This window comes from Eucyclogobius newberryi, unplaced genomic scaffold (assembly GCF_026437365.1).
Source record: "Eucyclogobius newberryi isolate DKJ021-1_F unplaced genomic scaffold, fEucNew1.0.hap1 SCAF_1, whole genome shotgun sequence".
In the NCBI taxonomy this organism is placed as follows: domain Eukaryota; kingdom Metazoa; phylum Chordata; class Actinopteri; order Gobiiformes; family Gobiidae; genus Eucyclogobius; species Eucyclogobius newberryi.
Window position 1 is genome coordinate 45015925 of NW_027315723.1, and position 19790 is coordinate 45035714.

At 39.5% G+C, this 19790-nt stretch overlaps 1 protein-coding gene across 1 annotated transcript in view; it reads left to right on the top strand.

Moving 5' to 3' along the window:
- Positions 1 to 19790, top strand: part of prox1a (prospero homeobox 1a) — a 39604-nt gene that overhangs the window by 9809 nt on the left and 10005 nt on the right. The window contains exon 5 of the mRNA XM_072447132.1: positions 12340 to 12534. Within this exon, the coding sequence (XP_072303233.1) occupies positions 12340 to 12534 (195 nt within the window). The remainder of the gene's footprint in view (positions 1 to 12339; positions 12535 to 19790) is intronic.

The window sequence follows — 19790 nt, forward strand, 5'->3', positions numbered from 1 at the left end:
GAGTTTTGACATACCAGCCGTCATAAAATACCATAGAAGAACGACAGTCTAAGGAATAAAGTGTCATAAAGTCTGGCGGTAATGTAACACTACGAAAAGTCTGAGGAATAAAGTCTGGCGGTAATGCAACAATTGGATGCCAACCGCCATAAAACAACAACAACAACAACAACAACAACAACAACCATAGAAGAACAACAACAACAACCATAGAAGAAGAAGAGTTTTGACATTTAGTAATTTCCTTACATCCAATTCACTTCATTTTATATACCGGTGGCACATTTTCCTTTGTTGCACAAAGACATTAAACAATAAAAAATAATAAATGCTAATCCTAAAAAAAAAACAGTAAAATCAATTAGGGTCATATAAAATGCTTTATTTGGGGATATAAGTAGTAAAGTAGTAAATTTGCTTCCATATCTGTATTTGAACACACACAAACCTCAGACACACACACACATAGACCCAGCCCTTTGGTTCATATCAGGATGGCCACTTCCTCTTGGCAGTGCGACATCCTCAACTGCTGCCATAGCAACGTGGGTCACTGGGACACCGGTCGCTAGGCAAACACCAGGTTGCTAAGCCCATACCTGGCCACAGCGTGAGGGAAGGGAGGTGTAAACTGAGCAAGAGAGAGAGAGAGGAGCTGCTCTGTTAGAGTCACTGAAGTCCTCACAACAACAGGACAAACACTGATCAATAATAATAAGCACCTACTTAAATATCCAATACTTTTCTGGAATTAAACATATCCCTCTCTGGAGACGAGCAAGTGAAGTCACAAGTTACAGGTCTGATCTGTGGAGAGGCAAGTCCGCTCACAGTATACTGTACATGTTTTTCAAAGGTTTTTTTGTAGCAACTTTCTGGAACAATGGAACATTCCAGGCAAAGCAATAACGATCTCCATAGAGACACACAGGTGACAAACTGCACCTGTCATTTTAAGGTCCATTCACGTTATGTGCGATTCTTGAACCTCAACCACGACATTTGAGCATGGTTCTGATTAATTGTTGTAATAGCCACCGAATATCATATTTAGGACAATCCCCCTTTTTGTCTGTATCGCTGTGTAGAAGCTAAGAGAAGTGAAATAAATGCCAAAAAGCAGAGGATGAACCAGAAGTAGTTTCCAGTTTACTCTAGCTTTAGCTGCATCTCACATTGCCACAGACTTGGGAACTATTGCAACCGGCCTTAGAATTATAAGTGTAATTCAAGACATGATTTAGATTTGAATTGTTTTACAAAAACATGTGTTATCTGCTTCCGAAGAGTGCACACGCTTTTTTGCTCGCTCCGCTTGCTATCGCTGCTTTCCTTATTTATTTTGCTTTTTAATCAGTTTTTGTCTTCCAAACATTTTTGCTTTAGACTTTTTCAAGTAAACCAAGGATTTTAAGAACATTTTTCCAGTTTTAACGACATATCTGACGCCAGCGACATGTCCGGGAGAAGAAGGGAGAACTGTGAACGCTGTCGGAAATATCAACAAGAAATTAATGAGCTGAAAACACGGATATTTGTTTTGGAATCTGAAAAAGTTCTTCACGATACCATTCCTGTGTCAACCGACGGTAAGAAGAGCACACTTTTTACAAGAAAAACTGCTACTTTCAACCTAAACTGCAGTGACTCTGTGTCGTTTCCAAAACTGTCTAAAAACCAGAAAGACCAGGCTGTTTCTTGGAACAAACTTGGAGCAAAGCCTAAACGATACAAAGATAACGTAAAGTCACCTAAAATACAGCTCACCAACAGATTTTTACCACTTTCAGAGATGGAATTAAATGAAAAAAGGAAAGATGACGTGGCCAAAATACAGCGAGGAGGATCTGCCAAGGTCACGCAGATTGTTTTGGTTGGGGACGGCGTGATAAGTCACGTGACGCATGAAAAGATAAACACACATTCTTTTCCAAGCGCCACTGTTTCTGAGATAACGTCACTCCTTCCAAATATTATGGCTAAGCATGGAGGAGCTAAACAGCTGATTGTGCACGTGGGTGCAGTGGACATGCGGCGGGAACAGACTGAAGTTTTGAAAAAAGACTTCTTGAAGTTATTCGACGTGCTTGATAAAATGAAAATCAAAACATTCATAAGTGGACCTCTTCCAAACATCGACAGGAGGATAAACAAGTTTAGCCGGCTTCTTCAGCTGAACACATGGCTGTCCAAAGAGTGTTCACCGAGAGGACTACACTACATTGAGAACTTCTATCTATTCTGGAAACGAGAGGACCTGTTTAAGAGAAATGGCCCCCACCTATGCAGAGGTGGAGTGAGGGTGCTGACAGAGAACCTGCTCCACGCTCTGAGGCATTGGACTGGGCCTGGACAGGGTCCTGAGCAGATAGTTAGAGAAGAGAGGAATGAGAGAAGAATTCCTGCTCCATCAGCCAGAGACCGAGCCAATGTTTCAACATCAAAAGCACCCCAACCTCAGCCTCCACCAAAGGATTCATCAGCAGCTGCTCCACCACCACCAGCAAAGGATTCAGCTCCAGCTGCTCCACATTCACCTCCACCGCCTCCAGCAAAGGAACAATCTTCAAAGGCCTTGGACCCATCTGTGACAAGCCCAACAACATCCCTGTCACCGCCCCTGCCTTCACACCAGCCCTGGGTTCCCCCTGCAACATCTACTCCCACTAAAGATTCATCATTCTCCTTCTCATCTCCACTCTCAACCATGGGCCTTCCCAGCCATTTTGAAAGTCTGATCAAATCAGGCATTAAGATGGCTCCACTCACGCCCAATATAGCAAGGGCTATGCCAATACTTATCAACTCTTCCCTGCACAAGCCGACTACACCAACAAAAGCCCCACCACCCATCCCCCCTCGCCTCTCACCTGGTCCCAAACTCTCCTTGGCTACAAAAGCCCCACCACCCATCCAACCTCGCCTTTCACCTGGTATCTCCCATAGCTAGGATGCACTGGGTCTCAGCGTTGCTGGGACTTATTGTCACATTAAAAATCAAACCAACCCGGGGCCCTATGTAAAAAGAGCCCCCCCTAGTGCTATTTTTGTAGTCACATCATCACACAGATGGAAAAACAAAATGCGAGTCAGGCCCAATCTGAGAAATGTGATTCATATTCCCTGTGAAAAGATAAAGCCCAGTCTCACTGAAACTAGTCTGAAACTTGCTGTGCTAAATGTCAGATCCTTATGTAACAAATCTCTCTTAATTAATAATTTTATTTCTTCTTATAATCTTGATTTTATGTTTTTAACTGAAACAGGGCTTGACAAAAACACAGGAAATGTAGTTCTGATAGAATCTGCTCCACCCAACTTTAGGTTTGAATCTGAAACACGAGAAAACAAAAAAGGGGCTGGAGTCTGTGCTGTCTTTAGAGATGAAATAATTACCCGCAGGTTGTCTTTTGGGGTGTTTTCATCATTTGAGTATGTATCCTTTAAAATGGAGCTAAAACGGTCTCCATCCATTCTCTTCATTGTTTTATACAAGCCTCCCCAGCACTGCCAAGGTTTTATTGATGATTTTACTGAGATGCTTTCAGTCATATGCACAGACTTTGATGGTTTGGTCATTACAGGTGATTTCAATGTGCATGTTGATAATATTTGTGACAGAAACGCTAAAGAGCTTGATGCTGTCCTTGAAACCTTCAGTCTTACTCAGCATGTGAGAGGCCCCACCCACAGCAAAGGACACACTCTAGATCTCATAATTACAAAGGGGGTAAATATTTCAAATGTTAATGTGATCGATGTTGCTCTGTCTGATCATTTCTGTGTCTTCTTTGACCTGTCTGTTTCTCCCAAACCTCCGGTTGGTCCTGCAGTTGTTCAGAGGAGACACATAAGTGATGGCACAGGTGCACTGTTTATGGAAATGATAAACTTTGAAAATGTCTCATGTTCTAATGTAAATGATTTGTTGAACTCTGTTACATCTAGTGTTTTGAATGTTCTGGACACCATCGCCCCTATAAAGGCTAAAATGGTAAAAAATAAGCAGAAGGCGCCGTGGAGAAATGATGATTCGGTCAGGGCACAGAAAAGGGAGTGCCGCAGGGCCGAACGGAAATGGCGCAAGTCAAAGCTCCAGGTTCAAAAAGAGATTTACAAAGAAAAGCTGAACATGTACAACCTAATCTTATGTAGAACTAGGGAAAGATATTTTTCTGAAATAATTGGAAGCTGCAGTAACAACTCGCGTGTCCTGTTTGCCACAGTAAACAGATTAACAAACCCTCCAGCTCAGCTGCCGTTAGAACTCATTTCCACATCCAAGTGTAATGAGTTTGCATTATTCTTTAATGACAAAGTTCAGGGCATTAAAAATGCTATAAATCCCACAATGCAAAAAATTACCCTAAAACCACCAAGACACTTAGAGCTAACTCACTTTGCACCAGTAACTGATAAAACTGTCCATGAGATCATCACCAGTCTGAGTTCATCTACATGCTGCCTTGATGTGTTACCCACCAGATTTCTAAAGTCTGTGCTGAACAGTTTGTTAGCACCACTCACTCACATAGTTAACATGTCGCTTCAATCTGGAACATTCCCAATGTCTTTGAAAACTGCGGTCATAAAGCCTCTCCTAAAGAAGAGCAGTCTTGATGCCGCAGTACTGAGTCATTACCGGCCCATCTCTAATCTGCCATTTTGGGGCAAAGTCCTTGAAAAGGTTGTTTACCAACAGCTCACAGATTTCCTCTTAATAAACAACTCATTTGATGTTTTTCAGTCAGGTTTTAGACCTCATCACAGCACTGAGACTGCTCTTGTCAAGGTGACAAATGACATCCGCCTGAACACTGACATGGGCAAAGCCTCAGTCTTAATTCTGTTCTGATCTGAGTGCTGCTTTTGACACTGTTGATCATGGGATCCTCTTACAGAGACTGGAGGACTGGGTGGGCATCACTGGCACTGCCCTAAACTGGTTAAGGTCCTATCTGGAAGACAGGAAGTACTTTGTTGAAATTGGTAGCTGTGTCTCAGACCACATGACCCTGACCTGTGGAGTGCCCCAAGGGTCAGTCCTGGGTCCTCTTCTGTTCAACCTCTACATGCTGCCGTTAGGTCAGTTGATACGCAGTGAAAATGTGTCCTATCACAATTATGCAGACGACACTCAAATCTATGTTTCACTATCGGCAGGTGACTATGGACCAGTAGATTCACTCTGTCACTGCATCCAACAGATCAGTGTGTGGATGCAAAACAACTTTCTCCAGCTGAACTCAGACAAGACTGAAATAATCGTTTTTGGCCCACAGAAACAAAGAGAAAGTGTTAGCGGTCACCTCCAGAGTCTCGCTCTAAAACCTACAAACCAAATTAGAAATCTGGGGGTAATAATGGACTCAGACTTGAACTTTAATAGCCACGTCAAATCAATAACATCAGCAGCTTTTTACCATCTAAAAAACATTGCCAAAATCAAAAATATAGTGTCAAAACCAGATTTAGAGAGACTTATCCATGCGTTTGTCTCCAGTAGATTAGACTACTGTAACGGCCTGCTCACTGGCCTCTCCAAACGAGCTGTAAAACAGCTGCAGTACATCCAGAACGCTGCTGCTCAGGTCCTGACTAGAACCAGGAAGTATGATCACATTAGTCCTGTTCTCAGGTCTCTGCACTGGCTCCCTGTGGCTCAGAGAATAGACTTTAAAGCAGGTCTGCTTGTGTACAAGTCTCTCCATGGCCTAGCACCAAAGTACATCTTGGATATGTTAGTGCCATATGAACCATCTCGGACTCTGAGGACCTCAGGGACCGGCCTCCTGCTGGTGCTCAGAGTCAGGACTAAACATGGGGAATCTGCGTTTCAGTTTTATGCAGCTAAAATCTGGAACAGTCTTCCTGAAGATGTGAGACAGGCTTCTACTCTGACAATGTTCAAATCTAAGCTAAAAACAGTTTTGTTTAGCTGCGCATATGACTGAAAGGATTTTTTCTTTGCACTCTTCTCTTTTGTTTGTGATTTTATTAGTTTAGAAAATCAGTTGGATTGATAATTTTTAATTTAGTTAATTTTATTGTATTTCTGTTTCTGTAATTTCTCTGTGATTTGAATGCATTTTTCCTGCTGTGAAGCACTTTGAATTGCCTTGTGTATGAAATGTGCTCTACAAATAAACTTGCCTTGCCTTGCCTTGCCTTATAGTTGGGGGACGTCAGCTGCTCACGTAGCAGACCTCTGCCGCCATTAACAGATCCGTTCAAAAGTGGTCCAAAGTGAGCCGGTCTGGGGGATCAGGGCCAGTGGAAATTTGGCTAAAAACTCACTTAGGGGAAGGACTCTTAAAGAATTCCGCATGGGATAAATCAAATCGACATTGGAGAGATTTATTCTCCTTCTGATGGATCCTTCGGTAATATCAAGGGAATTGCGTTAGTTTGGAGCTGTTTCAATTAAACAACCAAGCTGGCCGTTATGAGAAGCAATGTTGTTATTATTCTATTATATGCAAATTATCTATCAAATTGAGTTTTAATTGCGCTGTAATCCCGCTTATCCTTTATTCTAGGATTCCGTGTGGGTGGGACAGTATAATGGTGCGTATCAAACTCAATGAGAGCTAATCCTGTTTGTGATGAGCGAGGCTGTTCTTTTCAGCGCCCCTGAGACTAAGGCGCCCTGTTGCCCGTCGCCTTTGGGTGCATCCTAGCTCATTGTCCCGCCCTGTTCATTACCATATGAGTGAATCCGGGTCAGTGTCTCCCTTTTTCACCCTCTTCCCGGGAACAATAAGTAGCATGTGTTACAGGGATCAGATGTACTCACTGTAAGGGAATTAGGCCCCCAAATGGTAAGCCTTAATTGGACTTGAATGGACGTTGTCTCTGGGAAATAGTTCTTAAGGATGATAATGTGGGAAATGGGTTGAGCAGGCAGCAGATGAGTGAGTGTGCACGTATGCAAGAACGCAGAACAGCAACCAACCTGACCCCTTCATGTAAGAATCATTACCCCAAAATATATGTATAAATAATAATAATACTTCACTGGACCTCAAAACAATGATCCATAGCAGTTAAAATAATGGCAGCTTTGAGTTTATTGTGACAGCAGGAACACAGCAGAACACAATTGAAAATAATTATGAAACTGCATTGAAACCTATTTTATTTGATTGATAATAAATAATAATGAAAAAAAAAAAAACATAGACAGACATTAGACATTAAACCATTAAACAGACACATAGTATGTGCACACTTAGATGCTACATTTGAAGTCCATTGGAACAAAATTATATCTTCTTCTTGTCCTTTATGGCCTGGTCTTTCATATTTGCAACAAACCCAAACATTCAAATAAACAAACTAAAACAAACTACTATTCCTAGTAACTTGATTGTTGTAAGTTATCTAGTAGGGCTCATGACAAATTGCTGCAAAGCCAGCTTGCCTATTATGTAAATGTTTTATTATTTAAAATTGTATCTTTTTTTCTTTACAGTCTCATGGGAAATGAATGCTATGTAAAATGATTCACAAGATCCTAATTAACAACCTAGAAACAAAATTGGGGTAATCTTGCTATCAAAATGGTTGTACTGTCTAATTGAGTTTGGCACAAATAAGAGACAACTATATTTTTTGTTCACATAGAAATGTGTTCAACAATTCACCCCAAAGCACCAGAACCAATAAAACAATTGCTGAAAATGTCTCACACACCCTAAATGTTGCTTGTCATTGCTGTGAATAACTAAAATGATTATGAATTGTTTTGGAAAGGTTTTGGCAGTGCGTGAACAGATCTCACAATAACCTTTCTTGAGACGTTTCCTTGTGCCGAAACCACTCAGGGGCCCGCTTGATTTTGGACCTTGTCATAGCACAGTGCAGCAGACTCCTCAAGCTACCGTCTTGAGAGAGTCAGTGGGAGTAATTAAGAGCTTGTTAGGAGTGGAGGAGTACAAATGAATTAAACTGAGCCGCTCCGCCTCTTTGCTTCTACCCGCCTGTGCAAACACACACACATTTACATGGACACGCTCGTGGCACATTTTATCTGCCACTTTTCATCAGTGCACATGCTCACTCTCGCCTTCAGACGCTTCACTGACATCTTGATGCCATCTCAGCAGGAATCAATTAGCGTATCTCTCTCCTCTAACCTGTCTCACCAATTAGAGTTACACAGCCAATTTGGCAATGTCAAGAGAGGAGCTCGCAGCTACTGTAGTGGTATGGTTTAACTTAAACTCACTAATTACTGGGATAATATGTTGCAATTAGTATCAGTATTTCATATGCTTTGATGATCAGGGGACTCAGTTTTAAAACCGTACGTACGTATAAATATGTTGCGTACGTGACTTTTGCTGCTAAGTTTGTGATCGATAAAAAGATAACTTGGCGTGGAAATAAGCGGTTTAGTCCAAAAAACTATATGATTAAGATGGAGACGCTTGAGCCTAGTGAGACTAGCAATTAGCGAATTACAGGAGTCTTGTGGATGTTTGTGTTTTGTCCGTACACTTTTAGGAATAACTCTAAATGAGGCTCCAGATGTCAACAATTTGGAAAATCCAGAATGATTTGGTATTTTTATACAGATCAATATCAGCCTGGTCAGCGGTTTCAGAGACATGCAAAACAAATATGGCTGCTTGTGGCCAAGCCAAAAACGCTGTTACACAAGACATATAATGTTGTATTATGCATTTTGTTGATTGCCAATTGTAATATTTATATAAAAATACTTAGTAGATATATTGACTTCCTGTTTAAAACTGCAGAACTAATAAGCATCTTCATAGTGAGATAGTCTCCATTAAAGGCACAACAGAGGCTAACCAGCTATGTAGTCACTAATCTTATGCATTATGCAGTCATTTTTAGTCCCAAAAATTAATAATCAAGATCTATAATTCTGCTACATTTTCTTTCAACTTTGTGATTTATTACTATTATTTAGCAAGGTTTGACTCTCTGAACGTATACCTTATTTTTGAAAAGTGGGTCTTTGTCTTCCAGGACACGAGAGGTGGGCAGTTCTGCTGAGCTTCATAGCTGGGAAAAAAAACATTTAAGACCTTGAGTTTAGCCATGACAATTCTATCAGGTTGCAGACAACATCACAAAGACAAAAGCTGAACAGCTAGGTTAGCGTCAAACCGTGCACATTTAAAAGTGATGATGGCGAATTAAGTGAGCGGCTTCTTGGAGCAGCGTCGCCCTTCCACGTGCCCCGGGGCAGACAGCCGCCACCACCAAGACCATTTTTAGTGGCAAATGCAAAATGGCATGCACCTACATCAGCGTTTTGGTCCTGAACCGGAATCTCTCCTCTCTTTGTGGCTTTTGTTCGAGCTTTTGTTTTGTGCTGATGCTGCGTGGGACAGAGGGCAGGTGTAAGGGCAGTGCAGTTTAATTTGTCTAAATACTAAGATTGAACCAATTATTCAACACGCATGGTATTCATTTTGACATCCAATTTGAAAATGTTTTTCATCAAGATGTTTTTAGGTTTGGGAAGGTTTTGCTTGTACGCGACTTAGATGGGTTCACACTTGCGCACACATCACATAAAACAAATGTTGGGTTCACCTTCTAGAAGTTTATAAAGGCATAATTTCAAATGGAGGGCAAGGGCTTATGGGAGATTCACTGTTTTAAAGTCCTTTCAACTGGCGACAATCATGTCTTTAGAGTTTTTTTTGCTTATGTATACTGATAGAGATGATGAATTTGAAACCTAGTCTACGTCAAAACGTCATGGGATAAAACTATGACAAAACAATAAATGAAAAAAGCAGCCAAATATGTCTTATTTCATGGATTGCTTGTAGGTTCCACAGTACGGCATTAAATATATCTGCATTTATTCAATTATGGGTGTTAATGGGTGTTATTAAAGCAGAATGCTGGATTATTTCCAGAGCAAACTCCATCTGAACTCTGAACACATGCTTTTGTATCGATATCTGAGTGTAGAAGATTGTGTTGAGTTTTTGTTTTGTTTTTGAATAGCACTGAGTCTGTTGTGTGCTGATGACTGAGTTATCACGTCCCATTGGCATAGTTGTTCTTTTGTGGGTGAAAAACAGCCCCCGCACCTCTCCTCCTCTGGTCCGAGTCTGCATTGTAAACTCTCTCGCTCTCATCCCCGCTCGATGCCTTTTTCTGTTTGCCATTTATCCCTCTCTCTCTCCTCATCTTCTCTCCCAATCCCCCCGCTCTCTCTTTTATTATTGTGATGCTTACATTGTTTCACATGTTACGCTGACATAAAAGGTATGGACGTAATATTTATGTACAAACATTATCAATAAATAAAAAAATCCCAAATGATGTAATCACACATGAGGCAGTTTCTTTTAAATGTTATTAATTTATATATATTTTTTAATTATTATTTTTTATTACAAGGACAACAATATTTGCCCCCCTGCATTTTCCCTTTGTTTTAGTGCATATTAGCCCATATATTTGACGCAATTAATTTCATCTGATCCGCCACATTTCCTTTCACTTTAAGTATACAAATACATTTTGAATATTGTTTTTTACATTCTTCTGTGTAGTTATTGTACCTCTTGTACACATAATTGTATAAAAAAATGTTGGCCTTTTATTAGACAGGGCAGCTTTGCATGAAATGGGGATAAGAGAAAGGAGGACATGCAGCAAACTGTCGCAGCTGACACAACACTGCGTACACCTAATCTTAACGGTTTGGATATATTAGGGCATTTGACTGTCACCCAGTGTTTGTAATGCTGTTACTCATAAGATCCAAAAAAGGTATCGCTCCTCTCATCATTTGCTGGAGTAGTAGATTTTCCCCTTCAAATGAACCTCTGTTTCCTAGTATTTGCTAAATATTTAGTGGAACGTCTGTCCAATCACTCCCTTTACTCCATCCTGTTTCTCTCTAACCCCCCACTCGTTCGTTCTAATCCCTTCTCTCCCCCTTGTTCCTGTGAGACAATGCCGTGTAACAATACTGCGCTTAATCGCTGTGTCAAAGTCGTTTTTCCCCTTCACCGCTCACACACACTTTCACTTGTCTCCTCCGTTTTATTCCCAATGAGAGATGTGAAAAACTGCACACGCCGATACTTATAAACCGCTAGCATGAAGAAATGTGTCTTGTGGAATATTTAATGCAGACAATTCACTTTATCTAGTGAATTGTTTTGCTAGTGCGCCACATAACCGCAGGCTGTAGCAGCAGTATGATCATTGGTCATAACCAGAATATGATCTTATCTGGGTCAGTGTTGTTTGATTAAGAAGTTTCCAGGGGCCCATTGCTTTTCTCGATGACTGCCCTCAAGGTGGACATCTTGTTTGTAGGCTAATGAGGTGAACCGAGGCAAACAGATTCGAAGGTGGTGCATCTAATCTAGTTTATTTGGATGCTGAAGGCAAACCTTTGTAATGTTTGTATATAATGTGCAGTTTTGTATATGTCCAAGATGGAAAAACAAATATAACCTGATCATTTACATACAGGACTGAAATATCCTTGTTAAAAGATTTCCATGTTCTGCTTGAATGTCATGCCTGACTGCTCTGCAGACTTGTAATAATACCCACTATGCATGCATCATGCAAATGGGAAAAATATGAGGCTTCGGCAACCATTTTAAATAAGGTTTCATATGTCACTTTAAAAGAATCATTAATGTAATCTCTTTGTTTTACACAACATTTAGAACATTTTCTGTAATGTACAATGTGAGGCAGTGTGTAACATGTCGTTACATTGTACCGGGTACTTGATTTCAGGGTTGGATGGTTTGTGCAACTTTTTATTATCAAAAATTTGATTTCATAAAGCTGGGCACATATTAGATGTTGACATTAATCAAAGTGAGTTAAGGATTTAACTGGTGTTAGATTGTGGTTTCAATAATTGTGAATAATGTTTTTTAATAAAATTGTAACTCTATAATTTGTGACATCCCTAGTTGTATATCTGATGTTCAACACATTACAACTTGTTACATACAGTTCTACATTTGCCTGTGAACATTAATTATTCTGCTGTCTATTATTGATCAATGACTGCTTCATTGTTTGATTTTCTAACTTTCTGTTGGTAAAATAAAACCCTGCAAGGCAACTGTGTTACGTTCGTGTTACATGCATTTACAAATTGTTAAACACTTTGCATTTAACAAGGTAAAACTGAAAAAGTGTTGCGTAACTTAAAATGTTACCGATCTTTTTTCTCTCTCTCTTTTTGTAGTTGTTGATGCCCAAATGCAATATTGGACTAGACAGTGTAGCGTGACATGCGGATGAGAGAGGAAAAGTGTAAAAGAAATATAATGTGTTACCAATCTTTCAATCTCTTCTGTCCAGTTCAACCGATGCATCACGTCTCAGCTCATCAAGTGGTTCAGTAACTTCAGGGAGTTCTACTACATCCAGATGGAGAAGTTTGCACGGCAGGCCATCAATGAAGGCGTCACCTCAGCCGACGAGCTGGCTGTGAACCGGGACGCCGAGCTGTTCAGGGCCCTCAACATGCACTACAACAAGGCCAATGACTTTGAGGTAAGAGACACAGCACCATACATTACATATACTGTATGCCATGGGTGTGACTGTTTCTTTACTGTTATGTTTTGGTTACATATTGTAGTTGTTACACAGTGCATTATTGTAGACAATGCCTGGTAAATGTCAAAAATACATTGATACATTGAACCTACCTTACAAAGCGATATGTAAAAAACTGCAACACTTGGTAATAACATGGAATTACATTGTAGGTTTAGGGTTACAAATTGTTAAACAGCGCATTACACTGCACATTGTAGCGTTGGTAAAATATATCAAGTGCACTGTTAAATAAAGCTTACTCATATAACTATATTGAAGAATAAAATAATTACAGTTGAGTTGAGTTACGAATTATTCAAATTGTGTAAAGTATAGGAAAGTGTGTAGTGCTTACATTGTTACAGATGTCCTCTTCACAGTCAGCTGTACAGAGCAACAGTCAGCGCAGATAGTGCTGAGGTGTGTATGTCCCGGAGGTCTTGTGCTTTTGTGTGTGTGTGTGTGTGTGTGTGTGTGCGCGCGCGTGTGTGCGTACGTGCGTGCGTGTGTGTGTGTGTGTGTGTGTGTGCGCGCGTGTGTGTGTGTGCGTGCGTGTGTGTGTGTGTGTGTGTAGCAGGGCGGAAGAGGACTCAGCTTGCGGCGTCGTGTCCTTGTCAAAGCCATTTACACAAGTCAAATTCAGCCCCCTGCTCTCCCCTCCTGATATGGCTCTGAGGAAAGTGCAGAGTCCTTAAACTGTTCAGCCAAACATCAGCAGCATTTAGACGTCCATTAGCGCACGCTTAGTCTCTTCTGTGCGCTTCTGTGCGTTGCTCCAGGAACATGCAAGAAACAGACAAAGGCGCACACAACTAACTCACCCGTGTCGCTAAGGGAATGGGAAAAGTACAATTGTAATAGTTTTATATTTGAAATAGTCACAATTAGATGATTAATTGTTACAAGTGATTTATATTCAGATGTGGAAACAACGTTTATGTGTAATCATATTTCAGAGATCCGCTGATAACTTGTGTTAAGAGAGCAGATTTGCCTGTCCCTTCTAACATTTTTGCATGAGGAGATCCATGGAGCTTTTCCAGGTGTGTGTGTATCTAACCGCTCACACATGCAAATAGTTCAGATTGTTGATTTAAGGCTGCTGTGCGACGCGCTTATTTTGGTCTACAGGTCACAGGGTCACGTCAGAGTCAAGGACTTAGGAACTCAAGACACCAAACAATAGAGGAAGAATGCTTGAAGAAGACTTTTGGCAATCTCTTTAAAGTTTCAAAAGTCAAATTTAGCGCATACGAATATAAATAATATACTAATATTACCCAGAGCTGCCGATTACGTCACAAGTTCAATAGACATTTGATTACTGTCACAAATATAAATTTGTGACATTTATTTTCAACATCACATACCGTAATACAGTATGTATTTGAAATATAATTTTCAATTTGACTAGTTATGTTTATTTCAATATTGAAGAGAGACACACATTTAAGATAAGATAAGATATTCCTTTATTGTCACACATGGGGAAATTTCATCGTTACAACGCAGGAAGATACAGAGGAAAAGGACATATAACTTACAGGAAGTTTAAAAAACACTCTTAATAGAAGAACTCTTATAAACTAAACTCTTATAAACTAAAAAAATGAACACCTTGACATTAATGTTATTACAGGTTGCTGCATGTAGTGTTATGATTATTGTGAGGGAAACTATTTATGATTATTCAGGATTTTTTGGACTATGACCAAACAGTTAAGTCTATTGGATGATCATGCCTCTCTAGCTTTATGAAATTATCATTTATGAAACTAATTGACCGAAAAAGTAAGGATGTTGTCACATAAACAGCCAGATAAGAAAGTACAGTTTGACTTTTTTGGAACATAAAGTATATCGAACTGAAATGACTCACTGTTGACCTTGATATCATTAGTAATATATAAATAATCTATTTTTTTCTTTTTTCTTTCAAGCTAAATGATCTTGACATTATATATGACATATTTATTCAGTATTACTCTAATTTCCTCTCTTTCTTATGCGTCACAGAAGCCACAGAATGAAGCCTTATTAAGCTTTTATTTAGCACACTTAAGCACACGTCCTTTATAGAATTTCAGTGCTAGTTTGTCCTTTGCGCCTGCTAACTCCCTCATGCAGCAGTCCACTCTCCACTCCGCTCTGTCCTTTTCGCCGTTACCTCTGCGTCCTCCTTGTGCTCCTTCATTCTTCGCGCCCTCGGGGAACATTAGCAGCTCGGGACCCTCTCTCTCTCTCTCGCTCTCCTCTCTGTCAAACTCCGAGGCGTGAAACCGGAACCTCGGCCGATTCAGCAAAGTCTTTGGGACACACACACACATATACACGAACACACATACAAAGACACGCTGAAGTCTTCTCCTTTTGCCAAATTTAGCCCGATCACAGTTCCACCTTGGTTCGTCCCCACCTCCGCCCCTCCTCCTCCTCCTTCTGTTTTCTGCTCTTTTTCTTTTTCCGTTCTTGCTGAATCTGTCCTCTGTCAATATACGTCCTCTGCTTTGAACGCACACTCGATCTGTGAAAATGAAGCGCAGCGGGAGGGGGCAAAATGAAACAAAGAAAGGGTTAAAGTTTTATTTGTGCTGCTAAATTGTTAAGTTTGTTATAATATTGTCCCCGGCGCAGTGTTGACTTGTTGGTCACATGAACAATATTTTACACAAATCAATCTACTTTATAGCATATTTTAGCTGCAGGACTATTTCTTTGTTCTCCATTTAAAAGAATGGAGTTCCAGCTCGATCGGAAGTGCAAATGTCATCGAAGTGCTGATTCGTGGAAAAAGAGGAAAAACTGGACGAGCCGAATAAGGTTCTAGAGAGAATGTCATCATGGTAACGTCCTATATAAGATAAGATAAGATATTCATATATATATAATCATTATCATTAATAATTTTGTAATAAATACAAATAATTTGACTATTTTGGTTTTGCACTTTTAATGCTCATGTTCTGCCAAATTAACGTGAAAAAATCTTAAAAAAAATATATTCAATTTTAGGTAATAAATTCTTCTTTACCGTAATGCTCATGAAATAGACAATCAATGGTTATGTCCATAAGGTGACACGTCTTATGGACACCTTATGGATATCTGCATAAAAATTAGACCAGTGCAGTGTTTTTAGGGTGAATATTAATTTTCATAAATCAGAAAAAACAAACTCCTGACAGACAGATCATTTAAAATCTGCTTCATGGACCATCAATATACCATTTTATGTTGAATTTTGAAATGTATTGCGCTGTTTTTTACATTATTAGAACTTTGCTCGTTCTCCACTCGCAAGACGGCGGCCACGATGGCCACGGCAACAGAACCCACATTTTCACTAGCCTGTTTTATATCTCAACAGACAAAAATATCCATAAACCAAAACTGAACTCCATGAATTGTCACGGGTAGACATGTCCGTTAGTTGGTTAGTTCTCGTAGGATGAAAAACCACACAATTTTCTTGCCTCGTATTTTGTATTTGAGCTTTACAAAAAGTATAATTTGTGGTAACGTAATATCTAATATCTCTGTGATATCTATTATCGTATGTAATAAAATATGTAGTGAAGAACTATTGCTGGGTCCAAATTTCTGTGAGTATTTGTCCAGCAAAACCAAACAAAAAATTTACATTTTGCCATCAAGAGTTTAGTTTAACCTCATAAACCAATAATGAAACATCCAACAATACGTTTGTTTAAAGCAGGCTCTAATATCACTCAAATGCTTTTAATTTGACAAAACCATAAACGTGTTTCATATTTTGTGATAATCTGAGGTTAATCCCAATTTCTCCAGTAAAATCACATTTTGTTCCGCTTCACTTTTACCTTCATTCCATAATTTAGAATGTGTTGTTTACAAAGAGTGTATCGCTAGTAATTATGTCTGTTGTTTAATGGTCACTAATTGCGAGAGGTCATTTGCCTGTATAATATAACGTAGGGCGTTTACCTTGAATGTTGTTCATATAATTCATATTTTCTAAAGTACTGAAGTGTGATTTTGGAAAGACTTGGTCAGTTAGTGTTGGTAGTTGTTGAGTGATTTGTCACCAGTGTTGTCTTCCACAAAGTTGGCGTAAACAACACCCGGCAATTATTGCAGCTTCATTAATTTAGCTCCACTCCAGCCATTTTCTTTCAACCCTCCTCTCAAACTTCTACAAAACAATTTGAGCCTAATTGCCGTTTTGCCCGCGACTAATGAGCAAGGCGAAGGGAAGACAGGTAGCTACTGGGAGGATGGTTGGAAGAAAGAGGCAAAAAGACGGGGGATAGCTTCAAAAAAAAAAAAAAAAAAGGTTGTTTGCCAGGACGCTCAGGGAAAGGTAAGTATTTTTTCTGGCAACAGGATGAGGAACGTGAGGTAAAACTGATTGATTTGAACACTGGGCAAGGCGCTTGTAAGGCGTCTCAAAAGACCGAAGGTGTATTGAAAGTTTTGGGTTCAACATCTGAAAGCTCGTACCTGCTACTGTCCAAAGGAACAGATTGCAAAAACACATGAGAGACAGAATTACAATTTAGTTTCACAAATTACTTGTTTCTCTGTTACGATTCCAAAAGTATTAAAGATACGTTTAATTTGTCAAGTTTTTCGGCTGTGAGACTTGTGCAAAGAAAATGTACATACAAGGATTGAGTCTACTCAATGTTTGTGTGGAGTTGGCAACGTTCACAGAACATTTTTGCCAATTTTAATTTGAAGTTGTCCAATTCTTCTTTTACTTTATCCTAGCGAAAGGATATCGAAGGTGTCCGAGGTGGGAAATTATGTTTATGTTGAAAAGTGTGTCTCCGAATATTTCTCCACTCCGCCAATAAACTAGTCATATATCTGGTTTATATTCTGTCATACACCTTAAAGTGGCCTGGAACAGATGAGCTCCTGCAGGAAATTGTATTACAGTTTGATGGAGGAGGTTGTGCCTTCTTTCATTTAGACAGTTAGAAGAACACTTGAATAAGAGTGTGTTTCCCTCTCTCTGATAGACAGTCAGAATCAGAATCAGAAAGGGGTTTATTGCCATTGTCAGTGAACAGAATTCACAAACTTGGAACTTGCTTTGGCATTAAAGTGCAACATACAACATTGATTGATACTAGCAGCAAAGTATATATCAAATAGGGAATGCATATAATTTGGAATTTTCAAATACAATAAAAAAAAAAAGAAAGTTTGATGAACAGCTGAATGAGCAGTGGTACAGTCAAGTGAACGCCTGCAGGGCACAAAGCAGCCCCACACTCACATTTCAGCAGTATCTCATTTCACCTCCTGCTCTTGAAATACATGAGAAGATCAGACGCTGATCTTCTCATGTATTTCCACAGTGTTTGACATCCTTTGTCTTCCTTTATCCTTTTATCCATCCGGTCACTGGTCTGTTTGTTCACTTCCTCTTCATCCCCTGTCACTGAAGCCTCCAAAGTATTCATGCTTTAACTTCATTTACAGTATCCTTCTGTGAACTACATTTATACTATACTGCTGTTAAACTCGTAAGGATGAATTCGCACTCAATTTGAGTGTTTCTTTATTCCGCGCAGTCTCTCCTCACCTGTCACCTTGCAGTTGTGACCTACCCACAAGGCATGAGCACAAACCACACTCATTTAGAATAAGGGAGGCTTTCCAAACCTTGTGGTGTACTGTTTCTTTGTTCGAAGCCTCCATTTCAACAATGTAATAATACATCTTGTGATAAAAACTGAAAATGTAGGCTTAGTACAAACAACTGAGGGGTAGAATTTCATGGTCCTAAAAAAATTGAATCAATGCGTATTATTATGCATAGCCATAATAGTCAGAAAACCCAATCATTTTATGTGTAAGAGAGAATACCTGGTGGCACGTATCAATGAATCAGTGGAATCAATTTGTAATTGTTGTATTTGGAAGACAAAGTACAATTCAATTTAAAATAGTTCCACGGTACCTATGTTCACAGAGACCTGGGTTAGGGTTTGGGTCATATGCTGCTATATTTTATGCTGTAAAACAATACAAGTATGCACAATTATTGGGGATGAGGAACCTGGACCCTGTAGCCTATGCTAGTATTAGCGTAGTATCCCTATTTATAGAAAAGGGGGAACATAGGTATCGGGGAATATAGATACGCACCCTTAAAATAGCTCTCTCAATCTTGAACATTTTCACTTTCATTTTTGTATTTGTCACCTTAATTTTCCTTGTCAAAACCTGCACAGTGTAAACATTCAAAGATATCAGATTACTCACAACAGCTGAAACTGTTTACATAATCGGACAACTCCAGAAAGCAGATTATGTACATAATATTACAATTACTGTTGATAATTTCTTGCATTTCTTCTCAAACAGGTAGAAAAAAGATATAATAGGCCAAGGTAAATTCACTTTGATGGCGTTTTGTATTTTAGCTGACAAATTAAAGCTACAATAAGAAACCTCAACTGCACACTACAATGAAGTGAACATGTGACAAACAGATATTAACTTTTGATCCTTCATCAGAAAAGTTACAGAGTGCACTTTGAGTTAAAGTAACAGTAAGTAACTTTCTGGAGGTGGAAGGACACCTGCATGATTCCATTAAAACCACACTTCTGAGCATTCTCAGTTTAATGCCATACTGTGGAATTTTATAGCTAAAGGAACAAAATACACAGGAGGCTCCACCACAGTATTTTTCTTGTTTTTTATCAATACATTTTTTAGCTTCAAGTTATGTGCTTGGGCTGAGGTTTTGCTAATTTTCAGTAAGATCTAGTTCACTACTAATACTAATACTTCTGATCTCTAAAATCCCTTCTGTGAATATTTTGTATTAAAAATCATGAAACATGTGCAATACATCTTACATTTGTGTCAGTAAACTGCAGAAGACGTTTCAAATGAATGTTTCTAAATGTAGTATTTTGTCCTATTCTCCTGCAGTGTCTCTGTACTCTTAACACTTTATTCCCAACACTGCAAATTTGAAAGCTATGGGCAGAAAGTACCAAGGGGATGTACTTAAATCGATCATAAGTGGGGTATACATCCTTTGTAATGTCTTTTAGTCTCTGGTTGAGTTAGAAGGAGCTCTGTGCCGTCTAACCCTCATTGTGCTGCTGCTGCTGCTGCTGCTGTTACTGACAGAGAGTGAAACGCCTCAGACAATGCCACCTGCCAGTTTCCGTCACTGTAATTATAGCGATGTGCTGGCGATG